Raw genomic sequence first — 26,806 nt, 5'->3', positions numbered from 1 at the left:
TTCTTTCCCCCAGGGCAATCAGTCCTGCAGTCCTTACACATGAGTGAACTCAAGTGGCATGTCCCATGGTCTGGTCCCAGGGATTATAGTTGTTAAAGACTTCATTGGGATTAGTCAAAGGAGTGAGTGGTTTGGATCAGTGAAGGTTGCAGGAAGAGAGCCTTCACCTTTTATCACACTGTGCCTAAGGTTGCCAGCATATGCAAGCAGGAATTAAGCATCAAAAGGATTGATGTATTTTTGGTGATTTGGTCTTTGTAAAAAGCAAAAACTCAGTAGAATAGTTTCTTTTGCCTAGATGAAGTACTATTAGACCTGTCAAACTAATTAAAGTAACACCTGTTGTACGGTTTTGATCATGGAGTGGAACTTTGTGCCATACAGCAGTTTTATGGATTTACTGTAACATTATATTGTATTTGTAATTCCCAGACTTCTTTTAAATTGTTTTAAAGAATTATTCCAATGATTTACAGCATTTTGTGCTGCAAGAAATTGGGACTGCATGACTCGCCAATTTATGTTATGGAGCTGACCAGTTGTATTACGTGTTAGTCATTTATGTAATGGAGCACATAACATCTCTGAATCCTTTTACCTTTCAGACTCTGCAGATTAGAGCTCTACTTGATTTATTCTAGTTTACAATTTTAAAAAATCAATTAGCCAATTGTAATGATAGCTGTTCATGTAATGGTGAACTCTTAGCTATTTATTATCATTTTGCTTAATTTGCTTTGTTTGCAGTGGTTCACTTTGGATGAAGTCTCCAAAGGAAAATTGCACTTAAAACTGGAATGGCTCACATTGATGCCAACTGCTGAGAATCTTGACAAGGTATTAAAGTCTGAAGCAAGTTCCTTTATCCTAATCACACTGCCTCTTCTTTCTTTGTTAAAATTTTAAATGAGCCAGTCCTCTAAATATAATAAGATTGGGAAAACTTGTTGTGTTACTCCTGTAGATTCAGCTTTAGAACCTTTCAGACGAGTCAGATGTGTCTGTGACCCAAGCTGCATCTGTGACATTGTAGCAGCATTACTAAAGATCATGGGACAATGGTTAAAGGAAAACAATAGCTTTGTGAGATTTAGTTGCTTTGTAGCACCAGGCAACACATTTAGTTGTTTATGGATTTATTTTTACATAGCAATTATACTATTTTTTGTGAATTAAAAGTGTTTTGAAGCTTTGTGGAAATATGAGATCATCTTTAAATACACATTGCTAGTTAGAAACTTCTCACTGATGGAATTCAGTTTTAAAAGAGCTACCCATAGTAACAGCTTCAAAGTTCCTAATAATCCTTAAAGGCTGAACATTCAGCTTTTTTTAAAGAACATATTTTTAAAAACAGATATGAAGACTGCACGAGGATCCCTGCATATAATATGTAAAGACATTTATGGATTTTGAGTGTTCAGTATTCTGATATATTAGACACAATGGAAATTCTTAACAGATACAATAGATATGTTTAATGGTGCTCAGTTCCTAAATTATGCAGCATATGGGCATAGCTTGGTTAATAATGAGCCTAGCTTGAAGGCAAAGTCTCCAGATGTGTTGTATATCCCTTGAGGAGGGTAAATACTGCACTGTTTCATGTAACCATCTGTGGTTGCATTGGCAAACTTTAATAAATTATCATACACTTAGAGTTAACAAGTCACTTTCTATTTGTTTTTCTATTTTTACCTATGTAATTATTAAAGAAACACTATCAATCTGTTCAGGTGAATAAACTGACTATTACTAAAACATTTAAAAAATGATGAAGACTGTCCTGTATGTAACTTTTTTAAATCCACCAGAAAAGAGCCAGAACTTTGTGACACACTAAAATTAAAACAAAAAAGTTTGAGCAGTGACTACTTTCTAGAATGAATTACCACAACCAATATTATTGAAAGCTAGTCACAGACTCCTGCCAAGTTTGGCATTGATGCTGGTGCACAGAGAAAAATAAAAATATCTGTTATTACTACATCAGAAAGAAAGGGGGGAAATGGTACATCTTCATCTAGAGAAGGAGAAAATCACTGGGGAAATACATTATTTCTAGCTCCAAACATAGTAAAAAAATCTTAAAACTGACAGTCTCTTATCAGGAGGCAGCTTGGACTGGAGTTGCGGAGATGCAAGATTGCTGCAGATTAAGCGGAGTTCTGTTGGGATCATATTACTACAGTATTTTATCATGTGTTAGCATGGTTGCAAAGAATTGAGTTAATTGATGCTCACCACGACCTTGTGGTTTAATCATGATTAGCTAGTAAACAACTTGTCTTGGTCTCTACTGACTGCAAAATAAAGACGAGCATCATGCCCACTAACTTGAATCTTCAACATCATGTTCAAATCTTTTTTTTTTTTTTTATGGAAGACCAGCCTGTTGGCAGAGCTGTTATCTGTTATCTACCTTTTGGTCTCTAGACAAGCTTTCTAATGATTGACTTTCACCATTCCTGTTATCTTTTTACTTCCATGTTCATGTATTAATTCAATCCAGGGTAAAATATTCAAAGGTGCCTCAGTTTCACTAACTTTCAATGGGAAATGGATGTCTAAATGTGTTTTTGAAAATGTTATCTATAGAGCCTATTGCCATGGCAGCAAGGCCCATTGAATACAAAAAGTTTTAAAACACAAATAACCAACCTTCATACAGCCACTATGTTCAGTCTCACCTTGTGCCAAATGTTAATCCCCAGAAAACCATGATAATTATAAAACTACATAAGGAACAAAAGCTAAAACAATACTAAATTGTCAACTAAATGCTAAACAAAATTAATCTTAATAAACCATACCCTTCTACTTACCAAATTCTGGTGGACCTCCAAAAGGAGGAAAAAATAAAAGGTAGTGCTTTCCACTGAGAATTCTCTGCTACTTTCCTTAGAGTTATGCTTAAAACTGACAGTGAGAGCTGATTAGTTGATCTCAAATCAGGTTTAGAATCTGAATCATTTTAGGCTTAGAATTTGTCCTAAAAAGTTTAAGAAAGGAACTCAGGATCTATAGAAAATCTTTAGAGAAGATAGGTGTATTTATCTAAAAATAGCATTCTTTGAAGATAGTATTTTGTCTGGATCAACACATGTCAACTTTCCTCTGTTAAGGTAGGAATTACTCTTCTATTTAGGAGGTTAATGGACTAGGTTGATAACAGACAGTTAAGTAATTAATGTGACAAGGTGGGTGAAGTAATCTCTTTTACTGGACCAAGTTCTGTTGGTGAAAGAGACAAGCTTTCGAGCTACACAGAGCTCATCTTCCGTGAGGCTCAAAAGCTTGTCTCTTTCATCAATAGAAGTTGGTCTAATAAGAGATATTACCTTACTCACCTTTTCTCTCTAATATCCTGGAACCAACATGGCTACAACAACATTGCAAACAAGTAGTTAATGTGGCATTTGTACCCAATGTTACTTAACAATGAACAATAGCTGGTTTAGACTCAAGGCTAAAGTCTTTACTAATGAAGCTATAAATTTATCTCCATTGCCACATGCCCCATGAGTTGGAAATCCACAAAAATTCTGTTTTTCAGGCTCCTTAATACAAAGTGTCTCGTGTTTGCTATAAAAGAGGCATGATCATGGGAATACTGCCAATACATTGCAATCAGGCCTATCCTAGGAAATTAGGTTGGTATAACTACGTGAAATCCATTCAATTTAGCTTTTGAGTGTTTAACAACATACTAAAAGAACTGCCTACCAAATGTAAAATTACCTCCCAAGGTAACAACAGAAACTTGTGCATCTTCTGATGTGGAAATAAGAAACAAATGAGTTCCTAACTCCTGTCAGTCGAGACTGTTTTGCTATCAATGGATTGCTTATATAGAGTATTAATAAATAGGATACATTTAGTAAAAATTGCTGGCTATTTGTTTTATTTAATCAAATTTAATTAGGAGCTATATTAGACATCAGAGAAAATACACCGCTACTTTGATATAACGCGATCCGATATAACACGAATTCGGATATAACGCGGTAAAGCAGTTCTCTTGGTGGGGCGGGGCGGGGCTGCACACTCCAGTGGATCAAAGCAAGTTCAATATAACGCCGTTTCACCTATAATGCGGTAAGATTTTTTTGGCTCCCGATGACAGCGTTATATCGAGGTAGAGGTGTATATGGGAAAAGCAGTGTCTGGAGTTCATAAGTAATGTGTGCAATACTATAAAATCATCTGAAGACCTTCAAGAAGATGGAACTCATATTTAATCTTACACTTGATGTAATTTGTCTTATAAATGAGCTATATTGTTTATTACAACTTTTATCACTATATACATTTTTATTTGATTTGCTAATTATGAATACTGTTATTTATAAGCAAGTGTTTTGATGTATTTGTGCATAAGAAAAAAATAATCAGGGATGGATCTAACATTGTATTACTATTTCCATGTATAAAAACATACTTAGTATATATTCTTTAATTTTAGGTGCTGTCAAGCATTAAAGCTGATAAAGACCAAGCCAATGATGGGCTTTCTTCTGCATTGCTTATTCTCTATTTGGATTCAGCAAGAAATCTACCAGTAAGTCATATTGTGATAGTAGCCCATGCCTTGGATAGCCGTTACTTCCTTCTAGCACTTCTTGCTTAATAGTATGCCGCACTGCTTCACTAACCCACATGCCATGTTTTCCACTCTTGCTCATGTTTTCACGTGTACAATGTAATGGTCCATGTCTCTCAGAAACTAGTACAATGTAGTTAACTATATTTAATAAAGTCTGCTGTTTAATCAAGGTAATTTTTAAAAGAATGCTCCTTTGATGGATTTGGCAAGACTGCGTATTTTATTATGTAATATTTTCTAAAGAAAGTAGTATGGACCAGCCTATAAAAGACAAATGGACAGCCCCCATTACCTTGAGTTCAACAGACTTATATATGTTTGGGCTTAGGAGCTGTTCCATAGTGAAGAATAAATTTGTGAGCACTAGTTTCAATTAAACCTGTATATATATAAAGGTGCCCAACAGTAGGAAGGGCTGGTTATCTTGTAGTTGGCCACAGATTACTGAAGTGGTTTTCATATTTGTAAACGATAACAGGAACAGAATGAACGATATCTTAAGTTGGAGTGTGAAGGATACCATTGGGCAGTTGAGCTGGTTGTAGCTATGATGTTGACTAAAACATTAACCCCATAAGGCTTTCAAACCAAGAAAAGGAAATATTATAAAAGTGAAGAATTATGCAACTAATAATTTTTTTAAAATTAGCGTCACTTAAAATATGGCTTAAACGGAAAGATGACAAATGTAACTGTAAACATGCTGAATAAGTCATCCCCATTCCTGTCTTCCTCAAACATCACTATTTCACAAGTCATTTCATAAATACTCTAGCATAGGTTGTATTTTTTATATAGTAACAATTGGTTGGAAATTGTGTGGATAGTTTGTACAGACAATAAAGGGAAACTTCATGTGTGGATTTGCACACTGAGGCTACCTTGTTACTTCAGTAGAAATGAATGGGGCATAAATCTGCATAGAATTTACCCCTGTTACTCAACGGGAAGTCTCTGGAATCTGTCTATATAGTTTAATTTTATTTTATAATACTCCAGCACTTAGGAAAGTATTTATCTACCATCTATTTTTGTTTTTGAGAAATTGTACCGTCCTGTCTGTTATGTTTAATTGTTCAACTACTGAGTTTTACTCAAAGTTTTGAGTGTGTGTATGTATAGAAAATATTGTAAAACACAACAAAACAGATTACTTCTCTTTTTCCCTTTTCCTTAAAGCTCTGCTTCTCCATAATCGTGCAGCTTCCCCAGCAAGTAGCCAGGCACTTGTTGGGGACTCTGCCTCAACTCTGACTCTGACTTCTTCATATTCCTGCTTCCTGTAAACATCCAATAGCTTCATCTAATTTAGTCTGATTTCCCTCTAAAAGGTCTGAATAGAATTTGAATATTTAAAAAAAAAATTACATCTAGGAATAAATTTGAGATTTGCCTGCTCTTTGGGACAATATTTTTAGCTCACTGTGTAGGAGTTTGTAGCATTCATCTTTATATTGTGTTAAAACCTTAAGGCGTAATCTGATAGGGAACACTGATTCCTCAGTACTAGAATAATGTGAATTTTTATCTCAAGTACATACAGGACTGCCTTCTCTTTAGTTAACTTTAATCTCCACTAACGAGGAAAATAGGCCCTGGCTGATACTCTCTATATACTGCCTGTCAAAAGCATGTGACTGACATTTCTGCATTGCAGTTTGAGGATTGCTATCCACTCAGGAAAAAGATCCAACAATTCAGCAATAACCTCAGCTTGTTCTGCAGTGTTGCCAAAAAAGCAAACAAAATTTGAGTGGAATAGAAAATAGAACTGAAAATATTAAAAATGCTGTTATATACAGGGATGGCAAGTTTGTATAATTTTTGGTGGTGCCCAGAACAGGTCCAAGTCCTGCCCCCCCACACCTGCCTAGTAAGCCGATATATATTTTTTAAAATAATGTAAAAATGCTAGGGCTTTGGGGTGGGGCTGGTGATGAGGGGTTTGGGGTGTGGGAGGGGCTCAGGCAGAGGGTTGGGGTGCAGGGGTGAGGGCTATGGGGTGGGGCCAGGGATGGGGGGTTCACGATGCAGGAGGGGGCTCAGGGCTGGGGCAGAGGGTTAGGGTGCGGGGGGATTAGGGTCTGGCTGGGGATGAGAGGTTTGGGGCAGGGTTGGAGATGAGGAGTTTGGGGTGCAGGCAGGCAGGCTCCCCCCAGCCCTTTCCCCGCCGGCAGCAGCAAACTCCGGGGCAGGGGCTCCCTCTTCCCCCCCCGGTAGCAACACTCCCCTCGCACTACTGTCACTGCATGTGCTCCTAGGACTCCGCTCAGGTCTAGGAAGTTCCCTCGCCTCCCCTGTGGTGCGAGGCAGGGGGCTGCCATCACATATGCGCCTCCTCTCCTGCTGCTGCCCCTCACTGTAACCTCACTGTGGGTGGAGGCAGCAGTTGTGACTGCGGGTGGGCAGGGGGCCCTGTGCGGGTGGAGGGTCCTGCCTGAAAAGAGAAGGGTCCGAGGCGGAAGGGCAGGGTCAGGGTCAGGGTCAGCCTGCCCTGGCACTAGAGCAGGGGTCAGCAACCTTTCAGAAGTGGTGTGCCAAGTCTTCATTTATTCACTCTAATTTAAGGTTTTGCGTGCCAGTAATACATTTTAACATTTTTAGAAGGTCTCTATATGTCTATAATATATAACTAAACTATTGTTGTATGTAAAGTAAATAAGGTTTCAAAATGTTTAAGAAGCTTCACTTAAAATTAAATTAAAATGCAGAGTCCCCCGGACCAGTGGCCAGGACCCAGGCAGTGTGAGTGACACTGAAAATCAGCTCGTGTGCCGCCTTTGGCACGCGTGCTATAGGTTGACTACCCCTGCACTAGAGGATGGGGGGCACTAGGACCCAGTGGCAGCAATTGATGCTGGGAGCCAGCAGAGCAGAGCTCAGCATGGAGCTGCAGAGGGCAGCCACTGGCTTGAAGCAGGGACGCTCCAGAGCCCGGGGGAGGCGTGTGGGGGTAACAAGTGGGGGCTGGAGGACACTCAAGGGAGGCATGCGGGGGCAGCAGGCAGGGCCGGGGGAGAGACCCGACCCCAAACATTGGTGGAGCCCGGGCACCACAGGCCCGTATATGCTGCCCCTGGTTATATAAATCAACGGTATGCTCTCCTGCTATTTTCAGTCCTGGATATCCTATCGCAAAAACGATACAACAAAAGTAGAGAGAATTCACAGATGAGTGAAAAAATATTAGTGATATGGAAAGACTCCATGTAAAGAGAGACTGAAAAGATTGTTGTAGATGCCAAATTAGTCTGCTATAATAAAGATCTTGAAAGTTCTAGCAGGAATATTTCTTATATGGGGAGGAGGGAAAGAACAAGAGTGTCTTTCTACTCTGGAATTGCCCAAAGGTGGCAAATTGTCTTCTATGTGTCCACCCAAATTCTGGTATGAAATAATATTTACAAGCCCAAACATGAAAGGCGTCCGACACTTCTCAATGTGCACATATTTATCAATGGAATAATTTTGTGTAATTGTTAGTTGGAAACTGAATCTCTTCAGCACTGACAGCTGTTAGTGATGCAGAACAGGGAAAGTTTACTTATGTCATCCTTGATCAGTAGTACATTTCAGATCTAAGGCGTTAGTGTCAGACCCACATGTTTTTGTTTTTGTAGGTAATCCCAGTCAGAGGCATTTAGTTTTAACAGTGAGTCAGAAGGCTTTCGATTAACAATATTTTTTTCAATCTCTAGCCATAATTCTCTCTATAAAGAAATGTCACTTTTGCATTCAAAGATGGCTTGTTAATGGTATTGCCTTCCCATTGTGAATTACAAAGCATTGCATTTGAGGAAAAGGATCTTAAACTTTTCAGACTCCACAAAGACTGATGTTAGATGTGTTCTATCTTACACTGGAAATGGCATAGAAGAGTAGTAGTACTTGTCATGTTAAAACATAAATGTGGAATATCCAGGGAAAACCAGGAGAATGTTTGAAGATCACTGAGGGATCCTCTCATGGTTACTGTGCTATACAAGTACAATGTACTTATATAATTGAAATACCCAGTGCTAAAGAAGTGGGATTACTTGATGAAAAGTTATATGATGGGGAAACATTTACTTATATGTTACATCTTGCAGTTATTCTGGAATCTTTTGACTGTTTTCCTTAACTTTCCTATATAGTAAAGCTGCTTGTGCATTCATTCTGCCACAATCCCATCACTCTCTTTCTCCTTCCATTTCCATCTTCCTAAGAGTATCTACGAGGGAAACTTTGGGTGTGGCTACTTAAAAGAGAGGAGAGCATCGGGACTAGTCTTTTGTGAAAACACTACCTCACTCTATAGAGCACTATTTGTGAGTTCTCTGGTGTTATATGTATGTTTATTTTATTTACTTGCCAGAGTGTGGATTAGTTCTACTAAAGCCACTGACTCTATAGTGGAATGACAGAGCATGCCATTTGTTTTGCTGCATGGTTTCAACCAGTGTGCATTTGTTTTTGTGTTACCTTTTTATTGCATTTTAGAGTTTTAAAATTTCATTTATTATTACAACATATTTGGTAAGTAAATTATGTTCTATGATAAGAAACTCAAGCTGTGTAGGTTATTAAATAGTAAGAGCTTTTATTTAGATTGTTAGATTCATGGAGTAATAAAATACATACTGTATCAGCATACTGTGGATGAAATGTTGACTTTTAGTACCAGAGAAATGAAACTATAATAAATCATTACAACCAACCTCCTTTGTCACACTCTTACAATGAGATGTAGCAGTATTTATGAGAACTTGCAATCTTCCCTCACCTGGTTCAGGTTTCAATAAAAAGTTCTTTGTAGCTCTTTGTGCTCCCCAAATTCCAAAGTCCCTTGTAAATTCTATTTCACACCATTATGTTCCTTGTTATGCCAATTCCAATTCCTTTTCTCTATTTCAAATAGTCTTTGTTAGCCAGCAATGGCCCGATTTAGTGGAGACCATCACTTACTAAGGCTATGGCTACACTGGAGAGCTTACAGTAGCACAACTGCACCGATGCAGCTGTGCCACTGTAAGCTCTCTAGTGGAGCCACTCTAAATCAACGGGAGAAAGCTCTCCCATTGACTTAATTAATCCACCCTCAACAAACGGCGGCAGCTATGTCGGCAGGAGAAGCTCTCCCATTGACATAGAGCTGTCCACACCAACGCTTAGGTTAGTGTAATTTATGTCCCTCAGAGGGGTGGCTTAGTCACACCCCTGAGCAACATAACTTATACTGACATAAGTGGTAGTATAGACTGAAGTACTTTGTGCTTGCATTGAACGCTTTAGGGTTCACTGAAAACTGATGGCTGCCTTTGAATTTGAATAGTCTTGTATTTTGACTAACAATCTTTAAACAGACAAGGTGGGTGAGGTAATATCTTTTAATGGGCCAACTTCTTTTGAAGAAGACCAAAAGAAGTTGGTCCAATAAAAGATATTACTCACCCACTTTGTCTCTCTAATATTCTGGGATGGACACGGCTGTAGCTACACTACACACACACTTTAAATACACGCACTGCTATAAACAACCAGAGATTGGAAGCCATGTGTGTGTTCAGGTTCAGAGTTCCTGAGCCAGAGAGAGCTGAATAAGCCTATGAGGTTGTGCAGATTAAAGTGTTGCTGGTGGTCTCTTATTTGATCTAAGCCAAACACAATGGTGATGGACCAAAAGAGCTGTTTGCCTGGTCCTTTCAATTAATATCCTTCTGTTTAAGGTTCAAATACCAAATCATATGAACCATATGTAAATATTTACACTTCATCTAATAAAATTTAAAATACAATTAAATATCTAAATTTATAAATAAAAAGGCATGGTGTGTAGGTGTCCTAAGCATAAAAACATACTATAGTATATTTTCTTGGTACTAAAATTTCAAGGTAATTGGTGTTTTCTTCAATAAAAATTATTCTACAACCTTAAAAAAAGATGTAAAGGAAATATTAATGCTAAATTTTGGTCAAAAGCTTCTATTTTTATTGCTTCTTTTTAGATTTTAGTGTGCGACTTCACATAGGTCATCTCTTCCACGTATATCTCCCTTTTAGTCACTGGATAAAATCTACAAAAGGAGCTAGGTGACTAACGACCCTAAATCCCTTTTCAAAAGTGCCTTAGGTGCCCAAGACACTTACGAAAATGTGACTCCGCTTATAAGTAACTTAGTGGGTAAAATTTTCAAAAGTACCCATCATTAGTATTGATATGCACTGTCCTTCTTAGCTCAGAGAACTGGGTTGCAAATATGTCTGCCTTTAGATTTTTACTTTGTACAGATCATGTACCAGTCGCACCGAGTTTAATACAACTGTTGCAAGGTCACTATCTTCTAGGGTTACCATATTTTCATTTTAAAAAAGGAGGACACTCCACGGGGCCCCGCCCCCGCCCCTTCCCCAAAGTCCCCGCCCCAACTCTGCCCCCTCCCCTGAATGCTCTGCCCCCTGCTCTTCCCCCTCCCCTGCTTCCCACGAATCAAATGTTCGCGGGAAGCCTGAAACAGGGAGGCAGCAGGTAAGTGGGGCCGGGCCTGGGCCAAGAGGCTCTGGCCCCGGCGTCTCCCGACCGGCTCGGCTCGGGCCCTGGGGCGCCAGCCCCTGGCCGAGCACCCCCAGGCCTGGCCCCTGGCCGAGCACCGCCAGCCCCGGTCCGGCCCCGCACCCCCGGCCGAGCACCGCCGGCCCCAGCCCTGGCCTGGCCCCGGCCCCAGCCGAGCACCGCCGGGCCCGGCCCCGCACCCCTGGCCCCGCACCGCTGGGCCCTCCCTCCCTATTTTCCCAGACATGTCCGGCTTTTTGGGATTTCCTCCCGGACGGGGATTTGAGGCCCAAAAAGCCGGGCATGTCTGGGAAAATCCGGACGTATGGTAACCCTACTATCTTCTATAGATCACCAAAGGATGCTCTCAGAGCTTCAGAAGTTTCTGGAACCCCACTTGAGACCACAGGAAGGATTTATTAGACACGGGAGTAATTAGTCGTCATGGTTCAAGGCATTAGTTGACCTCCAGCTAGGGTGAGGGAGACTGCACAGCGAGGGTCTGATAGTAGGCAAGTTGCAGCGATTTGGAATGGGTGGATTTCCCCCTATGGTTACTCACATCTTCTTGTCAACTGTTTGAAATGGGCCAGCCTCATTATCACTACAAAAGTTTTTTTTTCTCCTGCTGATACTAGCCCACCTTAATCAATTAGGCTCATTAGAGTTGGTATGGCAACACCCATTTTTTCATGTTCTCTGTGTATATATATCTTCCTACCGTATTTTCCACTGCATGCTCAAATAAATTTGTTAGTCTCTAAGGTGCCACAAATACTCCTCGTTCTTTTTGCTGATACAGACTAACACAGCTACCACTCTGAAATCTATTCATACTGAAACACAAACTTCTAAACTGAATGCCAGGAATACTATAGTACATGCTCTCCTAAGCCAGGATATGGCTAATGACGTCACAACAAGAATATTAAAGAATTTGTTTTTCTTCTTTTCAGAAAGAACTGACACTTAATTTTAGTCAACAGTGCATTTGAATTTTAGAAAGATTTTCTCTTGGCAAAATACTGGTAGCATTGCTTCCTGTCTTAAGTGTGACATGTTTGAAGAGCTGCTAGTGCTAATTCCTGGGCTGCCACATGCCACAGCTTTTTAAGCAGAACTCCCCATTGCAATCAGTGGGAAATTGTGCGTGAAAATCAATAGGATGATACAAAATCCTGGAAAGCTTTTGTTTCCTTTATTTAAAAATCCTTTACTTAATTCCTAAAATTACCCCCTCCTGAGTTGGTGGCAATGCAAATTTCCCTTAATGTTTTACAGTTTCCATGCATCACTTCAAGGATAATATGACTATTAATGAAGTAAAATGAGAAACCTTGTTTAGTTAGTGGAAAATGGTCAGAGAGCTGAATTGTCATTTCTTAAATCTGCTCAGATTTCTATTGCTGATAGATTTGCACATCCTCAGTTCAAACTAGTAAAATATGTTGCATTCCTAGTAGCATGCAAGGTATTTGCATTGGTCTATTGGAAAAGAAAAAGAAGACCAAGAAAAGAAGATGAAAATGTTTACGTTTACAATGGACTAAGCCTTACTAATATCTGGAATAATGATATATTTATTTTCCCATAAAAGTACGTTCTCTCGCATCCCCATTTGATTTATCTTTCTTCGTGTCAGCTTCTGTGTTGTGGTATTTCAGAAAACATACTTTCCCATAATAGGAAAGAGCAATGTATAAAAGGGCTTTTGGGAAAAGCAGTGCCCCACATAATCCTTTTAGTAAACCTTGGTGCCTTTTTGTATATCAACAGAAATGATACAGGAGAATATAAAAGGATAGAAAGAAAATGAGTGTATTTTAAAAGCAGAATACTTGTAGTAGAAGAGGAGAGAAGAACAAAAGACTTTATTGGGCTATTTTGAAGTAATTTCTGCTTGGTTATTGTTGCTGCATTGTTTTGGGGTGATTTTTTGTTTGTTTGTGTCATGTCATTAATTAATTAACCTAGTGGAATCGCTTCATTGCATGACTTATTAACCCTTCATATGTTTTCTTCTGACTTAAAAGAATAATCCATTAAACTTTAACCCTGATGGCTTGAAGAAGGCTGCTGTTCAGAAAGCCCTAAAGGTAAAACTAATACAGTTTTCCATTTAAGGTCACAAAGTTAATTGAAAACACACAAATGTCTGCAACATGTCTCTGCCAACAGTGGATGGATTTCTATTGTCAGCAATGCAGTTAGTGCCAGAATATTTAATTCCTAGCACCAAGAAGTAAATGACATGGTCAAGACAAACAGAGTATTTTGGTCTGTGAGAATTTAGGCTCTAAATCAACTAAGTGATGCATAGTCGGCTTTAGAATTCTGATTTAAAGTATACCTCTACCCCAATATAACGCGACCCGATATAACACGAATTTGGATATAACATGGTAAGCAGTGCTCCGGGGGGGCGGGGTTGCGCACTCCGGTGGATCCCAAGGACAGCATTATATCGAGGTAGAGGTGTAATACTTCATTAACAGAGCTGACACCCCCCACATGTCAAATAAGACTTGGTTACTCATTCAGAAATAGGTAATAAACACAATATTTTAGTCCTGTTGGGTTTCTAAGATACATTTTCAGTTGGATGTTTTTCCTAGAAGCTGTCAGTTTCCATCCAGGGCTCAGTCCTGCAAGATGTTGAGCACTCTCGTCCCAACCCAACAAAGTACTTGCTTCACTCTAAGCATATGAGTATTCTCACTGGAGAATCAAAGCCTTAAGGAGATGTATCAGAACTGAGCTCCACCTCATTATAAGACTTACATATACAGGTTCATAAAAACTATGTTCATTGACACCATGATATGAAAAGTAGTCTCTCTTTTGTCAATTTCTGAAATCTTTAAGAATCTCTGCTTTAGTGACTGATCTAAGAAATAGAAAACTTTAAATACTAATTTTCTCTATTGAGGAGTTGAATGTCAATTTTGAATTAATATTGAATCAATACACTTTAAATATATTCTGAATGTGTGTATATCTCTCTCTCTCTATATATATATATATATATAGAGAGAGAGAGAGAGATACTTATCTCATAGAACTGGAAGGGACCCCAAAAGGTCATTGAGTCCAGCCCTCTGCCTTCACTAGCAGGACCAAGTACTGATTTTGCCCCAGATCCCTAAGTGGCCCCCTCAAGGATTGAACTCACAACCCTGGGTTTAGCAGGCCAATGCTCAAACCACATGAAAGTTTAAAAAATAATGCATTTAGAATGTTCTTTTCCTTGATTTGATTTTTATAAAAATTCTTTGGATCATAGAATCATAAAATATCAGGGTTGGAAGGAACCTCAGGAGGTTATCTAGTCCAACCCCCTGCTCAAAGCAGGACCAATTCCCAACTAAATCATCCCAGCCAGGGCTTTGTTAAGCCTGACCTTAAAAATCTCTAAGGAAGGTGATTCCACCACCTCCCTAAATAACCCATTCCAGTGTTTCACTACCCTCCTAATGAAAAAGTTTTTCCTACTATCCAACCTAAACCTCCCCCACTGCAACTTGAGACCATTACTCCTTGTTCTGTCATCTGGTACCACTGAGAACAGTCTAAATCCATCCTCTTTGGAACCCTCTTTCAGGTAGTTGAAAGCAGCTATCAAATCCCCCCTCATTCTCTTCTGCAGACTAAACAATCCCAGTTCCCTCAGCCTCTCCTCATAAGTCATGTGCTCCAGCCCCCTAATCATTTTTGTTGCCCTCCGCTGGACTCTTTCCAATTTTTCCACATCCTTCTTGTAGTGTGGGGCCCAAAACTGGACACAGTACTCCAGATGAGGCCTCACCAATGTTGAACAGAGTGGAATGATCACATCCCTCGATCTGCTGGCAATGCCCCTACTTATACAGCCCAAAATGCCATTAACCTTCTTGGCAACAAGGGCACACGGTTGACTCATATCCAGCTTCTCATCCACTGTAACCCCTAGGTCCTTTTCTGCAGAACTGCTGCCTAGCCATTCGGTCCCTATCTGTAGCAGTGCATGGGATTCTTCTGTCCTAAGTGCAGGACTCCGCACTTGTCCTTGTTGAACCTCATCAGGTTTCTTTTGGCCTAATCCTCTAATTTGTCTAGGTCCCTCTGTATCCTGTCCCTACCCTCAATAAATACATAAACACACACAGATTATATTATGCCCAGACATATTGCATGTAAAATCCAGAGATTAAATTTAGAGAATAACTTGAGAACAGCATGAATATAAGGTGGAAATTGCAAGTTTAGATGCTGACATGTCCAGTGAACAGTAAATTCAACCTGCCAAAGGCATATATTATGGAGGCGGGTGGGTGGGTGGATGCGCACGATATCATTTATTTCATTAGGACTAAAATGATTACATAAAGCTACTGTGTAGTCAGTATTAGTTATAGGAATTTTTGCTAATGCCTCTATTGTTATTTACATCTTTATACAAAGAAAAGACATTTTTAGGCAACATTTTGTGAAACAAAAAAAATTCAAAATAAATCTTCCTTATTTAAGTCTGCAGATAGCATTCTTTAACTATGTTGATGGATTTTAATCTTATTTTCATTGTATTCCCTGAACACTTACAGCTATTTTGGGTGGGACTAAATATTTAAAGTTTAAAAACAGAAATTGAGCATTTGTCCACGAGAGGAATATTCCTCTTGTCTGATCAAGTGGGCATTCACCCATGAAAGCTTATGCTCCAATACTTCTGTTAGTCTTAAAGGTGCCACAGGACCCTCTGTTGCTTTTTACAGATTCAGACTAACACGGCTACCCCTCTGTTCCTTTAACATTGTGCTTTAAAGAAAATTCTGACAATAAGCAAAATGTATCTGATAAGAATCATTTCATATTATTGGAAATATTAGATGTAGAAGATTAATACGAGACATGAACTGATTCTTAATACTTAAGAAGTTCAAAACAAGAGTAGTGATTCAATCATAAAGTACATTCTTGTGACCTTACATGTTTTAAGTAGGGCTCAACTAACTTTTCTGTTTAATTTATGTCTAATCTCATTAATCTTTTTTGGGTAAAATCTAAAATAAATTGACCTTGTATATTGTTTTCTTAAATTGCGTTAACAACTTCTTGAGATGATTAATGTTTATGTCTAACTTTTCTCTCTGGCTTAAATTTTTATTTGATAGGCCAATCTAAAATGTGTTATGGAAATACCTGGTAGAAATATTTCTATTTTATATAGTTTGATTCTAAATTAATGTTTATTTTTACAGTTTGATCTAATGCTATGCAGCTGTGAGCTAGGCTCAGATATGGGAGTTGGTTGATTCTCTAATAAAGAGTATTAGGTATTTCTGTAGTTTACCAATCAGGTACATTACAGTGCATCTTCATTCTTCCCATCCAAAAAGGAGAAATGTTGATGACCTGGTATTAAATCCAGTTTAATTATACTATAGTATTGTACATAAAGTAAGCTTCCTGAGTTGGCACTTTCTCCATATCTTTCATCGGCATGCTAACCGCAACATTCATTTTACTGTTCTGATGACACTCTTTGAGTTCTAATACTCATTACAAGGTTGGGAGGTTGCACTTTTCCAAACAGTTTCATTCAAAGGGTAGCAAGAGAACAACAGTTGGAAGGACTCTGAAACTCCAACTTGCTTGTAGCACTGTTCTTAAACTAGTCTACTATGGATGGGTGAGTCTGTATCATTGCTCTATGTTAAGCTGCTAAGAAGCCACCAACCATGTAAATGTGTGCAGATCATGCTTTCTGTTAAATACTGAGGATAGTAAAAATGCATATAGTAGAATGAATACAATTTTGATATTTAAAAAACAGAGTGGGTTCAAAGGCTGAGGGGTATTAAATACTGGAGTGAAATTGAAGTAGAGGGAAATGTAATAGCATATTCTAAAGATGAAATGTATGCTTTCTCCTCTTTATCAGTCAGGAAAGAAGATAAACAGCAACCCCAACCCTCTTGTCTTATTGTCAGTTGGACACAAGGCACAGGAAAGTAAGGTAAGCTACTGTTCTCAACACTGAGCTCTTTCAGAGACATTTGGGTCCTTAACTATATGTGCTTGGCAGTGGACTACCAAGCCTTTAGCCCCTAGTGCAAGTTGTAACCAAAAGTCAATTTAAAGTCTTATCTGTCTGAAATGAGCTGGTGAACTCAGTCCAATGTCCAGTTATCCAACTAACCAAAAACCACCCCCACAATTGGCACTAATTAGCATCCTTACTGGCATTCTCAGCAGAGAGGCCAGAGAGTGAATGAACATGAACATAGGCTATAAACTCTTTGGGGCAGAGATTGCCTTTTTGGTCTGTGTTTGTACAGTACCTAATCCAGTGGAGTCCTTGTCCATGACTAGGGCTCCTCAGCGCTATGGTAATATAAATAAATAACAATCATCAGAACTACCTGTTCTTTTTCAAGTGATGTCCCTGTGGATGCTCCAGTTCAGGTGTTGGTGCATCCCTGTGCTGCTGTTTGGAGAATTTCAGCAGCAGTGCCATCTGGGTCACGTATGCACTGTTCCCGTCTCATGGCGCCTCAACAAGCACACATGACCTGAGCTCCTCAGTTCCTTCCTTCCTCGGCCAGAGATGGAGCTCCCAGAAGTGTCACAACATTAGCTTGTTTTAGTGTTAAAATAGTTAATAGTCAGTTACTTACCTCCTTTCCTTTCTTCTGCTTTAGTTTAAAAAAAAAAAATTCTTTTTCATAGACCGTTTTAGTGTCTATACCTGGAACGAACTGTTACTTTTTCAGTTATGCCTGGTTTACCAGGATTTACGCACTGTCTGTCATGCCGGATGCCATGCCCACGTCAAACCGACACTTATGCTGCTTCAGCTACTTGGGTGAGTCGCACGTTCCTCAGAAATGCACTCACTATAGCAACCTGAAGGCTCAAGCTAGGAGGGACAGGGATATGCGCCTCAAAATCATCTTTATGGAGTCATCTTTGTGCCTGGCATCCGACTCTAAGCAGCAGACCCCCTCTACACAAAGATCCCTGGAGATCTCACCTTCTGCTCAGAGGAAGACTCATTCCTCTAAAAAATCAACGAGGAAACAAGCAGCAACTTCTCCTCAGAGAGAGCCGGTCAAAAACAAAGCGGTCTCCAGCCAGATCGCTCTCCTCGGTACTGAACGCACTGCAGCTAAGTACCTATGGGGCACCGGGATCCTCCAGCACCACCTGCACTGTGGCCTCTGCCAATTCCCAGCATCCAGGCAGAGACGAGAGGCCGGAGTAAGCCTACCGCCTCAATAGTGGCACCAGCAACACTGCTTAAGGAGATGAAACTGCCAACACAGGCTATGCCAACACATTGCCTGCCCCATCGGCTTCATCGGCACCGACCAACTCTTCAATAGTGATGCCATCGGCACCGACCAAATTGCTGCCAAAACCATCAGCACCGTCGACTGCACCGCTGGATCCATCGACATCAATCACTTTGGCTCCGAAACCATCAGTACTGTGTCACCTTCTCCATCATAAGGACATATTAGTATCGTCCATGCCAGCATCATCACTTTTTGGCACCAACGGCTCTCTGGTGTGCACGGTACCAGAATAGCCTATATCACCAATAGCACCTCCATTCTCCAGTGAGGAGAAAGATAATGAGGAAGAGGGTGTTTTTTTTCTTCACAACATTCCTCACAACTGATAAACGCCAACCTCTGGACCTCTAAGAGCGAGGCCTCAATATAGACAGGACATACAGCCATGGTATGGGCACCCATGGATGGCCCAACCATGCCATTCCCCGTGCAGTGGCCTGGAACCTCTGGGCCACCTATAGAAAGCATTGCAGCAGGCCCCCCAGTACCTATGAAACGAGGCCATGAAACTGAGGAATTGGTGCATTCAACACAATATCAGCATCTCAGCCTCCTACCTTCCAGGCTGTCAGAACACTGCAACGGACATATTGAGCAGAGAATTCTCGCGCGATCATGAATGGGAACTGAACAAAGTAGTCCTCCAAAACATATTTCAACTTTGGGGCCACCCATCCATCAACTTCTTTGTGACATCATAAAATTTCAAATGCCCACAGTTCTGCTCGAGAACCTGCCTGGGACCCTGATCACTAGGGGATGTCTTCCTCCTCAAATGGGAAGCACCACTTCTTTACATATTTCCACTAATATGACTTCTATTGAGGGTGCTGCTGATGCACAAAATACATACCAACAAAGTGAAGGTCATACTGATAGCCCCAACGTGACCAAGACAGACTTGGTACTCTTACCTGCTGCAGATGGCAGTATGTGCATCATGCACTCTACCACTCTAGACGGACCTCCTCTCACAGAACACTGGACAGGTTCACCACCAAAACCTGGAGAGACTTCAGCTGAAGGCAAGGCTCCTACGTGGTTCGATCATGATGAATTAGCCTGCTCAGAATAGGTTAACCACGTGTTACTAAACAGTAGGAGGACAACCACATGCAATACTTACCTTCAGAAGTGGAAGAGATTCTCCACATGTTCCCGCAATTTCCACATCTCTCCCCTTGATTTTGGACTATATCGTAGAGCTAAAAAACTCAGGGTTATCTATTAGCTCGCTCAAAGTACATCTTGCAGCATCGTGAGATCGACAAGGCTTCACTATTTGCGCATCCAATTACCAAATGCTTCCTTATGGGCATTCAGAATGTTTACCCTGAAGTATGTGCACCCACGCCACCTTGGAACTTGAATCTGATATTATGGTGCCTCACCGGGTCTCCATTTGAACCCTTACCAACGTGTTCGCTGTCATACCTATTAATGAACATAGCATTCTTAGTCGCTATTACATCGGTCTGTCATGTCAGTGAGTTAGGGGCTTTCGTGGCATGTCCGCCATATACCATATTCAATAAGGACGTGGCCACCCTGAGACCACATCCAAAATATCATCCTCCTTCCACATAAACCAGCCAATCCATCTCCCGGCTTTCTTTCCCAAACCTCACGAGAGGGCAGAAGATGCTCTACTACGTATTCTAGACGTCAGACGCGCATAGCGTTCTACCTTGACAGAACGAAGCCTTTCAGAAAATCTCCAAGGCTTTTCCTTTCCACCATGGAATGTTATAAAGGATCTGCCACAAAGGCTATCAAAATGGATCTCCGGGTGCATTCATCTCTGTTACCAGCAAAACAACTTACGACTCCTATTGAGGATCAGAACTCATTCTACCAGATCTATAGCAACCTCAGTAGCCTTTTTGAACTATGTACCACTCATAGATGTATGTAGATCTGCCACCTGGGCTTCTGAACATACGTTCATAAAACACTACACAATCACGCAGAGCGCAGGCTCAGATGCACTTCTAGGTCTAACAGTGCTCTCTTCAGTCATTCAGACAACAACTCTGAAGCCTCTTCTATTCAATGTGAGGCACTGCTCTACAGTCCTCTGAAGTGGAGCACCCATAGGTTACTCACCCTGTGCAGTAACTGAGGTTCTTGGAGATGTGTGTCCCTGTGGGTGCTCCACTACCCACCCTCCTCCCCTCTACTTCAGAGTTCAATTTATAGACTCTCTGATAGAGAATGAACTGTGAGGGGTCAGGTTGTGCATGCCGGATGAGGTGTCAACAATGCCGCAAGACGGGGATGGCACATGTGCTACCCAGAAGGGCACTGCTGTTGAAATTCTCCAATCAATGGCGCAGGGACGCACCAACACCTGAACTGGAGCACACACAGAGTCACACATCTCAAAGAACTTCAGTTACCGCACAGGGTGAGTAACCTTCTCTTCTCACTAACCGTGTTCTCTCTAGGTTGGGCTTAGAGCACATTGGTAGAACTAAGTATAGAAGCTTGCATTGCAAAGACCTGTAGATAAATAGGACTTTAATCTCCGCAAATATTGATCAAGCACTAAAATTTTTTTAAATAAAAACAAATAAATTAATGACAAATATTAGCAACACAGCAGTGAGATAAATACAAGGAACTGACTATTTTTAAGCAAAAGATGCAATGGGCCAAACTGGAGATCACATTACCAGTGGTGGTTGCCTTTTTATATCTATGTTCACATATCTTATTGAAAATTTTATCAGAAGACCAATAGCATGTTGTACATGCAACTTTCATATAGATATTGATTTGAGAACTGGAAGAGAATATTAACAAATATATCGGGGTAAATTGTTAACCTGAACTCCACATAACAGCCCTTTTTAATGTCAGTCTTTCCAAAAAATGCTGCTTTCTGGAAATGATGTGGCAGTTTTCACTAATCACTGGAAGTAGTGAAATTCAGTTTTGTTGTGTCATCCAGTCTTGGTGCACCCACTGACACTGAGGAAGACTGGGAAAGAACAATCACCAGTTTGAAGATAAGTTGGAACCTTATGGTGAAGTTACTTTGTTCACAGACCACCACCAGTTTCATCAACTGGAATTACACTTTGCACAATATAGTGCATTGAACTGTCGGTCCATGTAACTTACAAAAGAAGTAGGGCTTCTGATTTTAGGTTTTAACTGATATATATGGATAAAACATCCCAAGTAATAAATAAATAAAAATCAACATTCATTCAAAAAACACAAGAAATGTTAATTGTATATAAGGGCTTTTCTACACTGAACAGTAATGCAAACTTCAGGGGTGTGATTTCTAAAATGCACTAATGTGTTGCTCATTAATTGGTCTTTGTAGACCCTGCTGATGCACACTAAAGGTTCCCTAGTGCACTTTAATGCTGTTTGAAACAGTACAACGTTAAAGTGCACTAGGAACACTATAAAGAGATTAGTCATTACAGTATATACTACTCTAATGAGTAATGTTTATACATAATATACATAATTATACATAAGTTTTTACATAACTCAATACAGCATATACAAAGTATATACAAGCCTCAACACCCTCCACCCCGATTTTTGGATACCTACCTAAAACAAAAAATAATTTAAAAAAATGTAATAAACCCCAAAAAACAGCAGCCCTAAGAATAAGTTTTATTAAATAGACTATATGCACATATACTGAACTATATGTGCTTTGAGCTAACCCCATTTGCCAACTTTATAGATAGATCAAGTTCGGAACATGATTGTTGTATAAACAGAGGACATCTTCAACACCAGCTTTGTTTGAGAGAAATGCTCTACATGTAACGTGGGTTTTTTTTTCCCCCTTCAGATTCGATACAAGACCAATGAACCCGTATGGGAGGAACACTTCACTTTCTTCATTCACAATCCCAAACGGCAAGACCTTGAAGTTGAGGTATGGTATCTCTTTGTCCTCATGTATTCTTTTTTGCTAGAGCATTGCAGATTAGCAGTCATAGTTCACAAGCTCTTAATGAGCCAGACATCATGGAGATATTGTAACAAGCACTACAATTTAAACTTTAACAATTTTTAAGAACCAGCATAAAGATGACCTTTTGTGAGCGCTTGCTTGTTAAAGGGAGAAAAAATAATTATAACTAAACTCCCCACCCCAACTGTATACCAAATGTGATGTCTCACATTTTAAATGTACTAAATTAATCATCCTGTGATGGTTGCTTGAGTCATAACAAGCAGCTCTTTCAATAACCCACTAATTTACAGAAGCAACATTATTCTGTTTATCATGCCCTGGTCCTTCATGTAAAAGCAGCAAAGAGTCCTGTGGCACCTTATAGACTAACAGACGTGGTCCTTCATGTTGCTCTCTCCCTGAGATCTTCCCTATTTTGTCCAACTATTACTCCCCTTCACCCTTTTGAGGCCATATGTGGACAGTTGAAGGGATCTAGAGAAGATGGGGAATGTTGAGTTAATGCTGTTCCTTAACTATTGAGTTCACTTTTGTCTGATATAGTTGACTGTCAGCAAACTCTAGCTTATAGATTTAGTCTTCAACCCAACTGGACACAACTGTTATAACTGGTCTTCTTTCTTATTTGCATTAGTGCTCAGGCTAGACTGTTTTCTTTCTAATGAAGGTAAAGATGAGAGTGAATGGATATTGAACACATAAGGTTCTTTGATATTTCCTGCCCTATATAAGACCAACCAAATTTGTGTTAAGGGCAAACTATATCTGAACACGATGAAAACTTGTCATTAAAATTATAACTTTCTTTTCTTTTTCTGGGTGTTTTCATAAAGCTGAGCATGTTGTCTTCTGTATTGCTCTAGGTCAAGGATGAACAACATCAGTGTTCTTTGGGAAATTTCAAGCTTCCTCTGAGCCAACTGCTGGCAAGTGAAGATCTAACTATGCATCAGCGGTTCCAGCTTAGCAATTCTGGTCCAAACAGCACCATAAACATGAAGATGGCACTCAGGGTATTATAAGGGTCTTTTAAAATTCATCTGTATAATAAGATTGCAGGACTTTCTGTGTGTCTGTCTGAAACCTAGAATGTCTGAGTCAGTGTGAAGTGATGGAAACAACTACAAGCATGGTCGAGAGCTGCTTTTGTTTCACACATCACTGGGTTGAATCATCACTGGGATTTGCAGTCTGTAATAGCCTAGTTTTTAAAGTTCTCAGCCATTTTCAGCTTTTTTACATTTTATGTATGGCAGCACTAGTTTTTACCTAGTATATGTTTGAGTTGAGGTAGCATGTTTCAGACTTCTGGTAGCCTGTATTTTCTGGCTTTAAAGGAAGGACAACATATTGTACTGTGTGCTGTTCTCAATTGTGGAAGGGTAGAGATTAACACTGTTGATGAAGTAGACTGAGAATTACAAAAAGTGTATTCTGTAACATTAGTCCAGTGCTGAGATGTCCTCAGCTTGTCAATAGCATAGAAAAATGACTTCAAAATAAAGCTGCAAACAGCTGGATAGATGCGCATTGTGTTGGATATTGGTGATTTCCCTGTTTTGAGGCTTGATGAATTAGAAGCTCTGTCCCTGCACACTGCATAAGTAACAGTAGACTGCAATACATTCAAATCCAACTTTATTTTGGGTTTTTAATTTGCGTGTATTTTAATTTACACAGCTTGTATCCCCAAAATACTTTGCAGAGTTAAATATAAAAAAATTGGGGATAAGTTAGACTATTCTGGTGCAAATATACTGTACATTGATGAATAAATGAAATTCTGTCTAAAGAGAGTGAAATTAAGGGATATGGACAAGAAGAAGGAAAAAAAATCTGATGTAAGATGAGATTTCAAAAGAGATGAGGCAGAAAGCTACTTGAAGGCTTTCCAGATGGCAAGAGCTGCAGAGTAGACGATTCTTGCACCAACAGTGGCCATATTGTGGGAAGGAATAATGAGGATGAAAATGCCAGATGAGTAGGGAAAATAGTAATGTTGAGTAGTTTTAATAGTTCATTAATTTTAATATGCAATTTCCATACAGAGAACCAGGTGTTGTGCTTTGCAGTGTGGAAGTATTCACATTACAGCAAGCATGAATAAAAGTTAGACTAATACTAAATGAAGGCACAAAACCATGCCAAAATGTTTTACCTTACCAAAAAGCTGGTAGAAATAAATATGTATTCTTGTTTTCTTTATTATCTTGTAGACCACTAATGTTTTTACTGCCTGTAGGTACTGTCTCTTGAAAAGCCAGAGAGGTCTCCAGATCACCAACACTCAGCCCAAGTAAAGAGGCCCTCTGTTTCCAAAGACTCAAGAAAAGCTTCTTTTAAGCCTCAGGTCCCTGTTTCACCACCAGCTGATTCACACAAACCTGTCCCAGCTTCCCCAGTGATCGACAGTGATAAAAAGACTGATATAGCTGAAAAAAATCATCCTCCTAATGCCAGTCCCCAGTGGCCAACAGATCTCAGCCGAAGCTCCTCCAGTCTCCTTGCCTCCAACGTCACCTATTCTCCCAGCCACCTCTCAGTCAAAGAACCAACTCCAAGTATAGCCTCAGACATATCGCTGCCCATCGCCACACAGGAGCTACGTCAGAGACTGCGACAACTTGAAAAGTAGAGTGTTAAATACTTGTTTATTGCAATACACTTAAGTTGCTCTAGTAAACCACTGTCAGTACCACTACCAACAGGGAAGAGCTTACGCATTTTGATTTTTCTAACTGCCAGGACTGCAGTCAGCTTGGTATTTGAAAAACTGTCTCTGATCTTTCTGCTTCTTAACGCCTCAGAAAGAAAGATTCTGCAATTAGAATTTAGTTGTCAAATTTGTTAATGCACAAGGTAGAATAAATTCCAGCTTATGCTCCGTAGCAATATTGGCTGTGCAGTGCAAAGAGGAATGAAATAATTATTTTTATCAATAAAGTAAAGTATGCAAATGAGCAGACCCACAGTAAGGAAATAAGAAGGTACCATTTTTACAGTTATCTTTCAAACCATAACCACATTTTAAAGAAATGCCCATATAATATTGGTTCATTATGGACTAGTGAAATTCAGCCTACCTTTCCATGGGATCCTACTAATATTAATATAACAAAGTCAGTTAGTTATGTTGAGTCTGGTCTTTATGAGTAGGTGAAAGACAGGGTTGACTGCTAAAGGACTTAATGTGAAATCTAGGATGTTAAATAACCACTCTGTTTCTATTAGACTAATGAGGAATGCTGCAAATAGTCCTCACTGGTGTTTAAATTTCCTTTTATTCTTCTTCTGCCGTATTTGGAGTTCTCAAAGGACCTTCATGCTTCTCACTAAAGATAGTGTGGAGAAGCACAGCAACCATTCTACTTTGCATATAATTCAACTGATCTGTTCTTTTATATGCCATTTATATAACATGTAATGTTCTATTTCTTTTCACAGTGGAACAACTCTGGGACAGTCTCCATTAGGCCAAATTCAGTTGACAATTCGTCAGAGCTCACAAAGAAACAAACTTATTGTGGTGGTGCATTCCTGCAGGTAAACACAGCATATCAAACTGTATATTTTTGCATGACGCTTGGCATACCTACCAATGTCCAGTCTCTTCCTCCATCCTCTTAGACTGGTCTGGTTGGCTGGAGCTCTTTTAAGGCCACATGTTAGAATACGACAATATGCAAATGACAAAATCATATACTGTTGTACTCATCAGTGGTAGACAGACTAAATCACAAAATCACCACTACTGCCATTAGATGATAGTTCTCAACAGTGACATCTAGATTATATCAGCAGGAACTGAAAGCCACATGTAGGAGCTGCTGTCACTCTGTGAGAAGATATCCAAAACCCCAGTGCAATTTGGGGAGGCAGCATTGTCTAGTGGATAGGGGTATAGACCGAAAGTCAAGGCATGGGCTGTGTTCCCAGCACTCATCTGTTCTGTGACCTTGGGCAAGTTACTTTACCTCTCTGTGCCCCCCTTTCCCTTCCCATCTTGTCTGTCTTATCTATTCAGACTGTAATGTAAACTATATGCAGCAGGGACTGTTGTGATAATTGGGCTGAACTATGAGAAGTGAATGTAAGTTCAGAATATTGTCACAGTAACCTGTAACAGCAAATGTTGGTGGGAGAAGGTGCAAAAAAGCAAGACAGAGGCTCAGCTAGTCCAAACAAAAATGCTGCTGCTATCATTTAAGGATTGTGTTAAGATCATGCTTGGTAAACAAGAGAATGGTGGAACCAGAAATCAGTGAACCAGAATTTGTGTGTTGAAAACTAGGACTAATTGGTGGACAAAATAATGTGGAGATGGGCTATTCCATCCAGCATTCCCTTTTGGGGTTCTTAAAGAAAGTAAGAGAAAA

General features: G+C 39.8%; 1 protein-coding gene across 5 annotated transcripts in view; it reads left to right on the top strand.

The window, feature by feature from the left end:
• ESYT2 (extended synaptotagmin 2) overlaps positions 1-26,806 on the top strand; it is a 141,225-nt gene that overhangs the window by 103,852 nt on the left and 10,567 nt on the right. For 2 of the 5 annotated variants that reach the window (XM_005308107.5, XM_065582772.1), the window contains exons 12-18: positions 748-837; positions 4,466-4,561; positions 17,059-17,133; positions 22,302-22,388; positions 23,294-23,443; positions 24,673-25,061; positions 25,875-25,973. In XM_005308107.5, the coding sequence (XP_005308164.1) occupies positions 748-837; positions 4,466-4,561; positions 17,059-17,133; positions 22,302-22,388; positions 23,294-23,443; positions 24,673-25,061; positions 25,875-25,973 (986 nt within the window). Of the gene's footprint in view, positions 1-747; positions 838-4,465; positions 4,562-8,814; positions 8,917-13,171; positions 13,235-17,058; positions 17,134-22,301; positions 22,389-23,293; positions 23,444-24,672; positions 25,062-25,874; positions 25,974-26,806 lie in introns of all 5 variants that reach the window. The other 3 variants (XM_008162968.4, XM_005308106.5, XM_008162969.4) reach the window with 3 other exon arrangements.

Source organism: Chrysemys picta, chromosome 2, assembly GCF_011386835.1.
Source record: "Chrysemys picta bellii isolate R12L10 chromosome 2, ASM1138683v2, whole genome shotgun sequence".
Classification (NCBI taxonomy): domain Eukaryota; kingdom Metazoa; phylum Chordata; order Testudines; family Emydidae; genus Chrysemys; species Chrysemys picta.
Note: the sequence above shows the minus strand (reverse complement) of the source record. Positions and strands in the feature narration are given on the sequence as shown.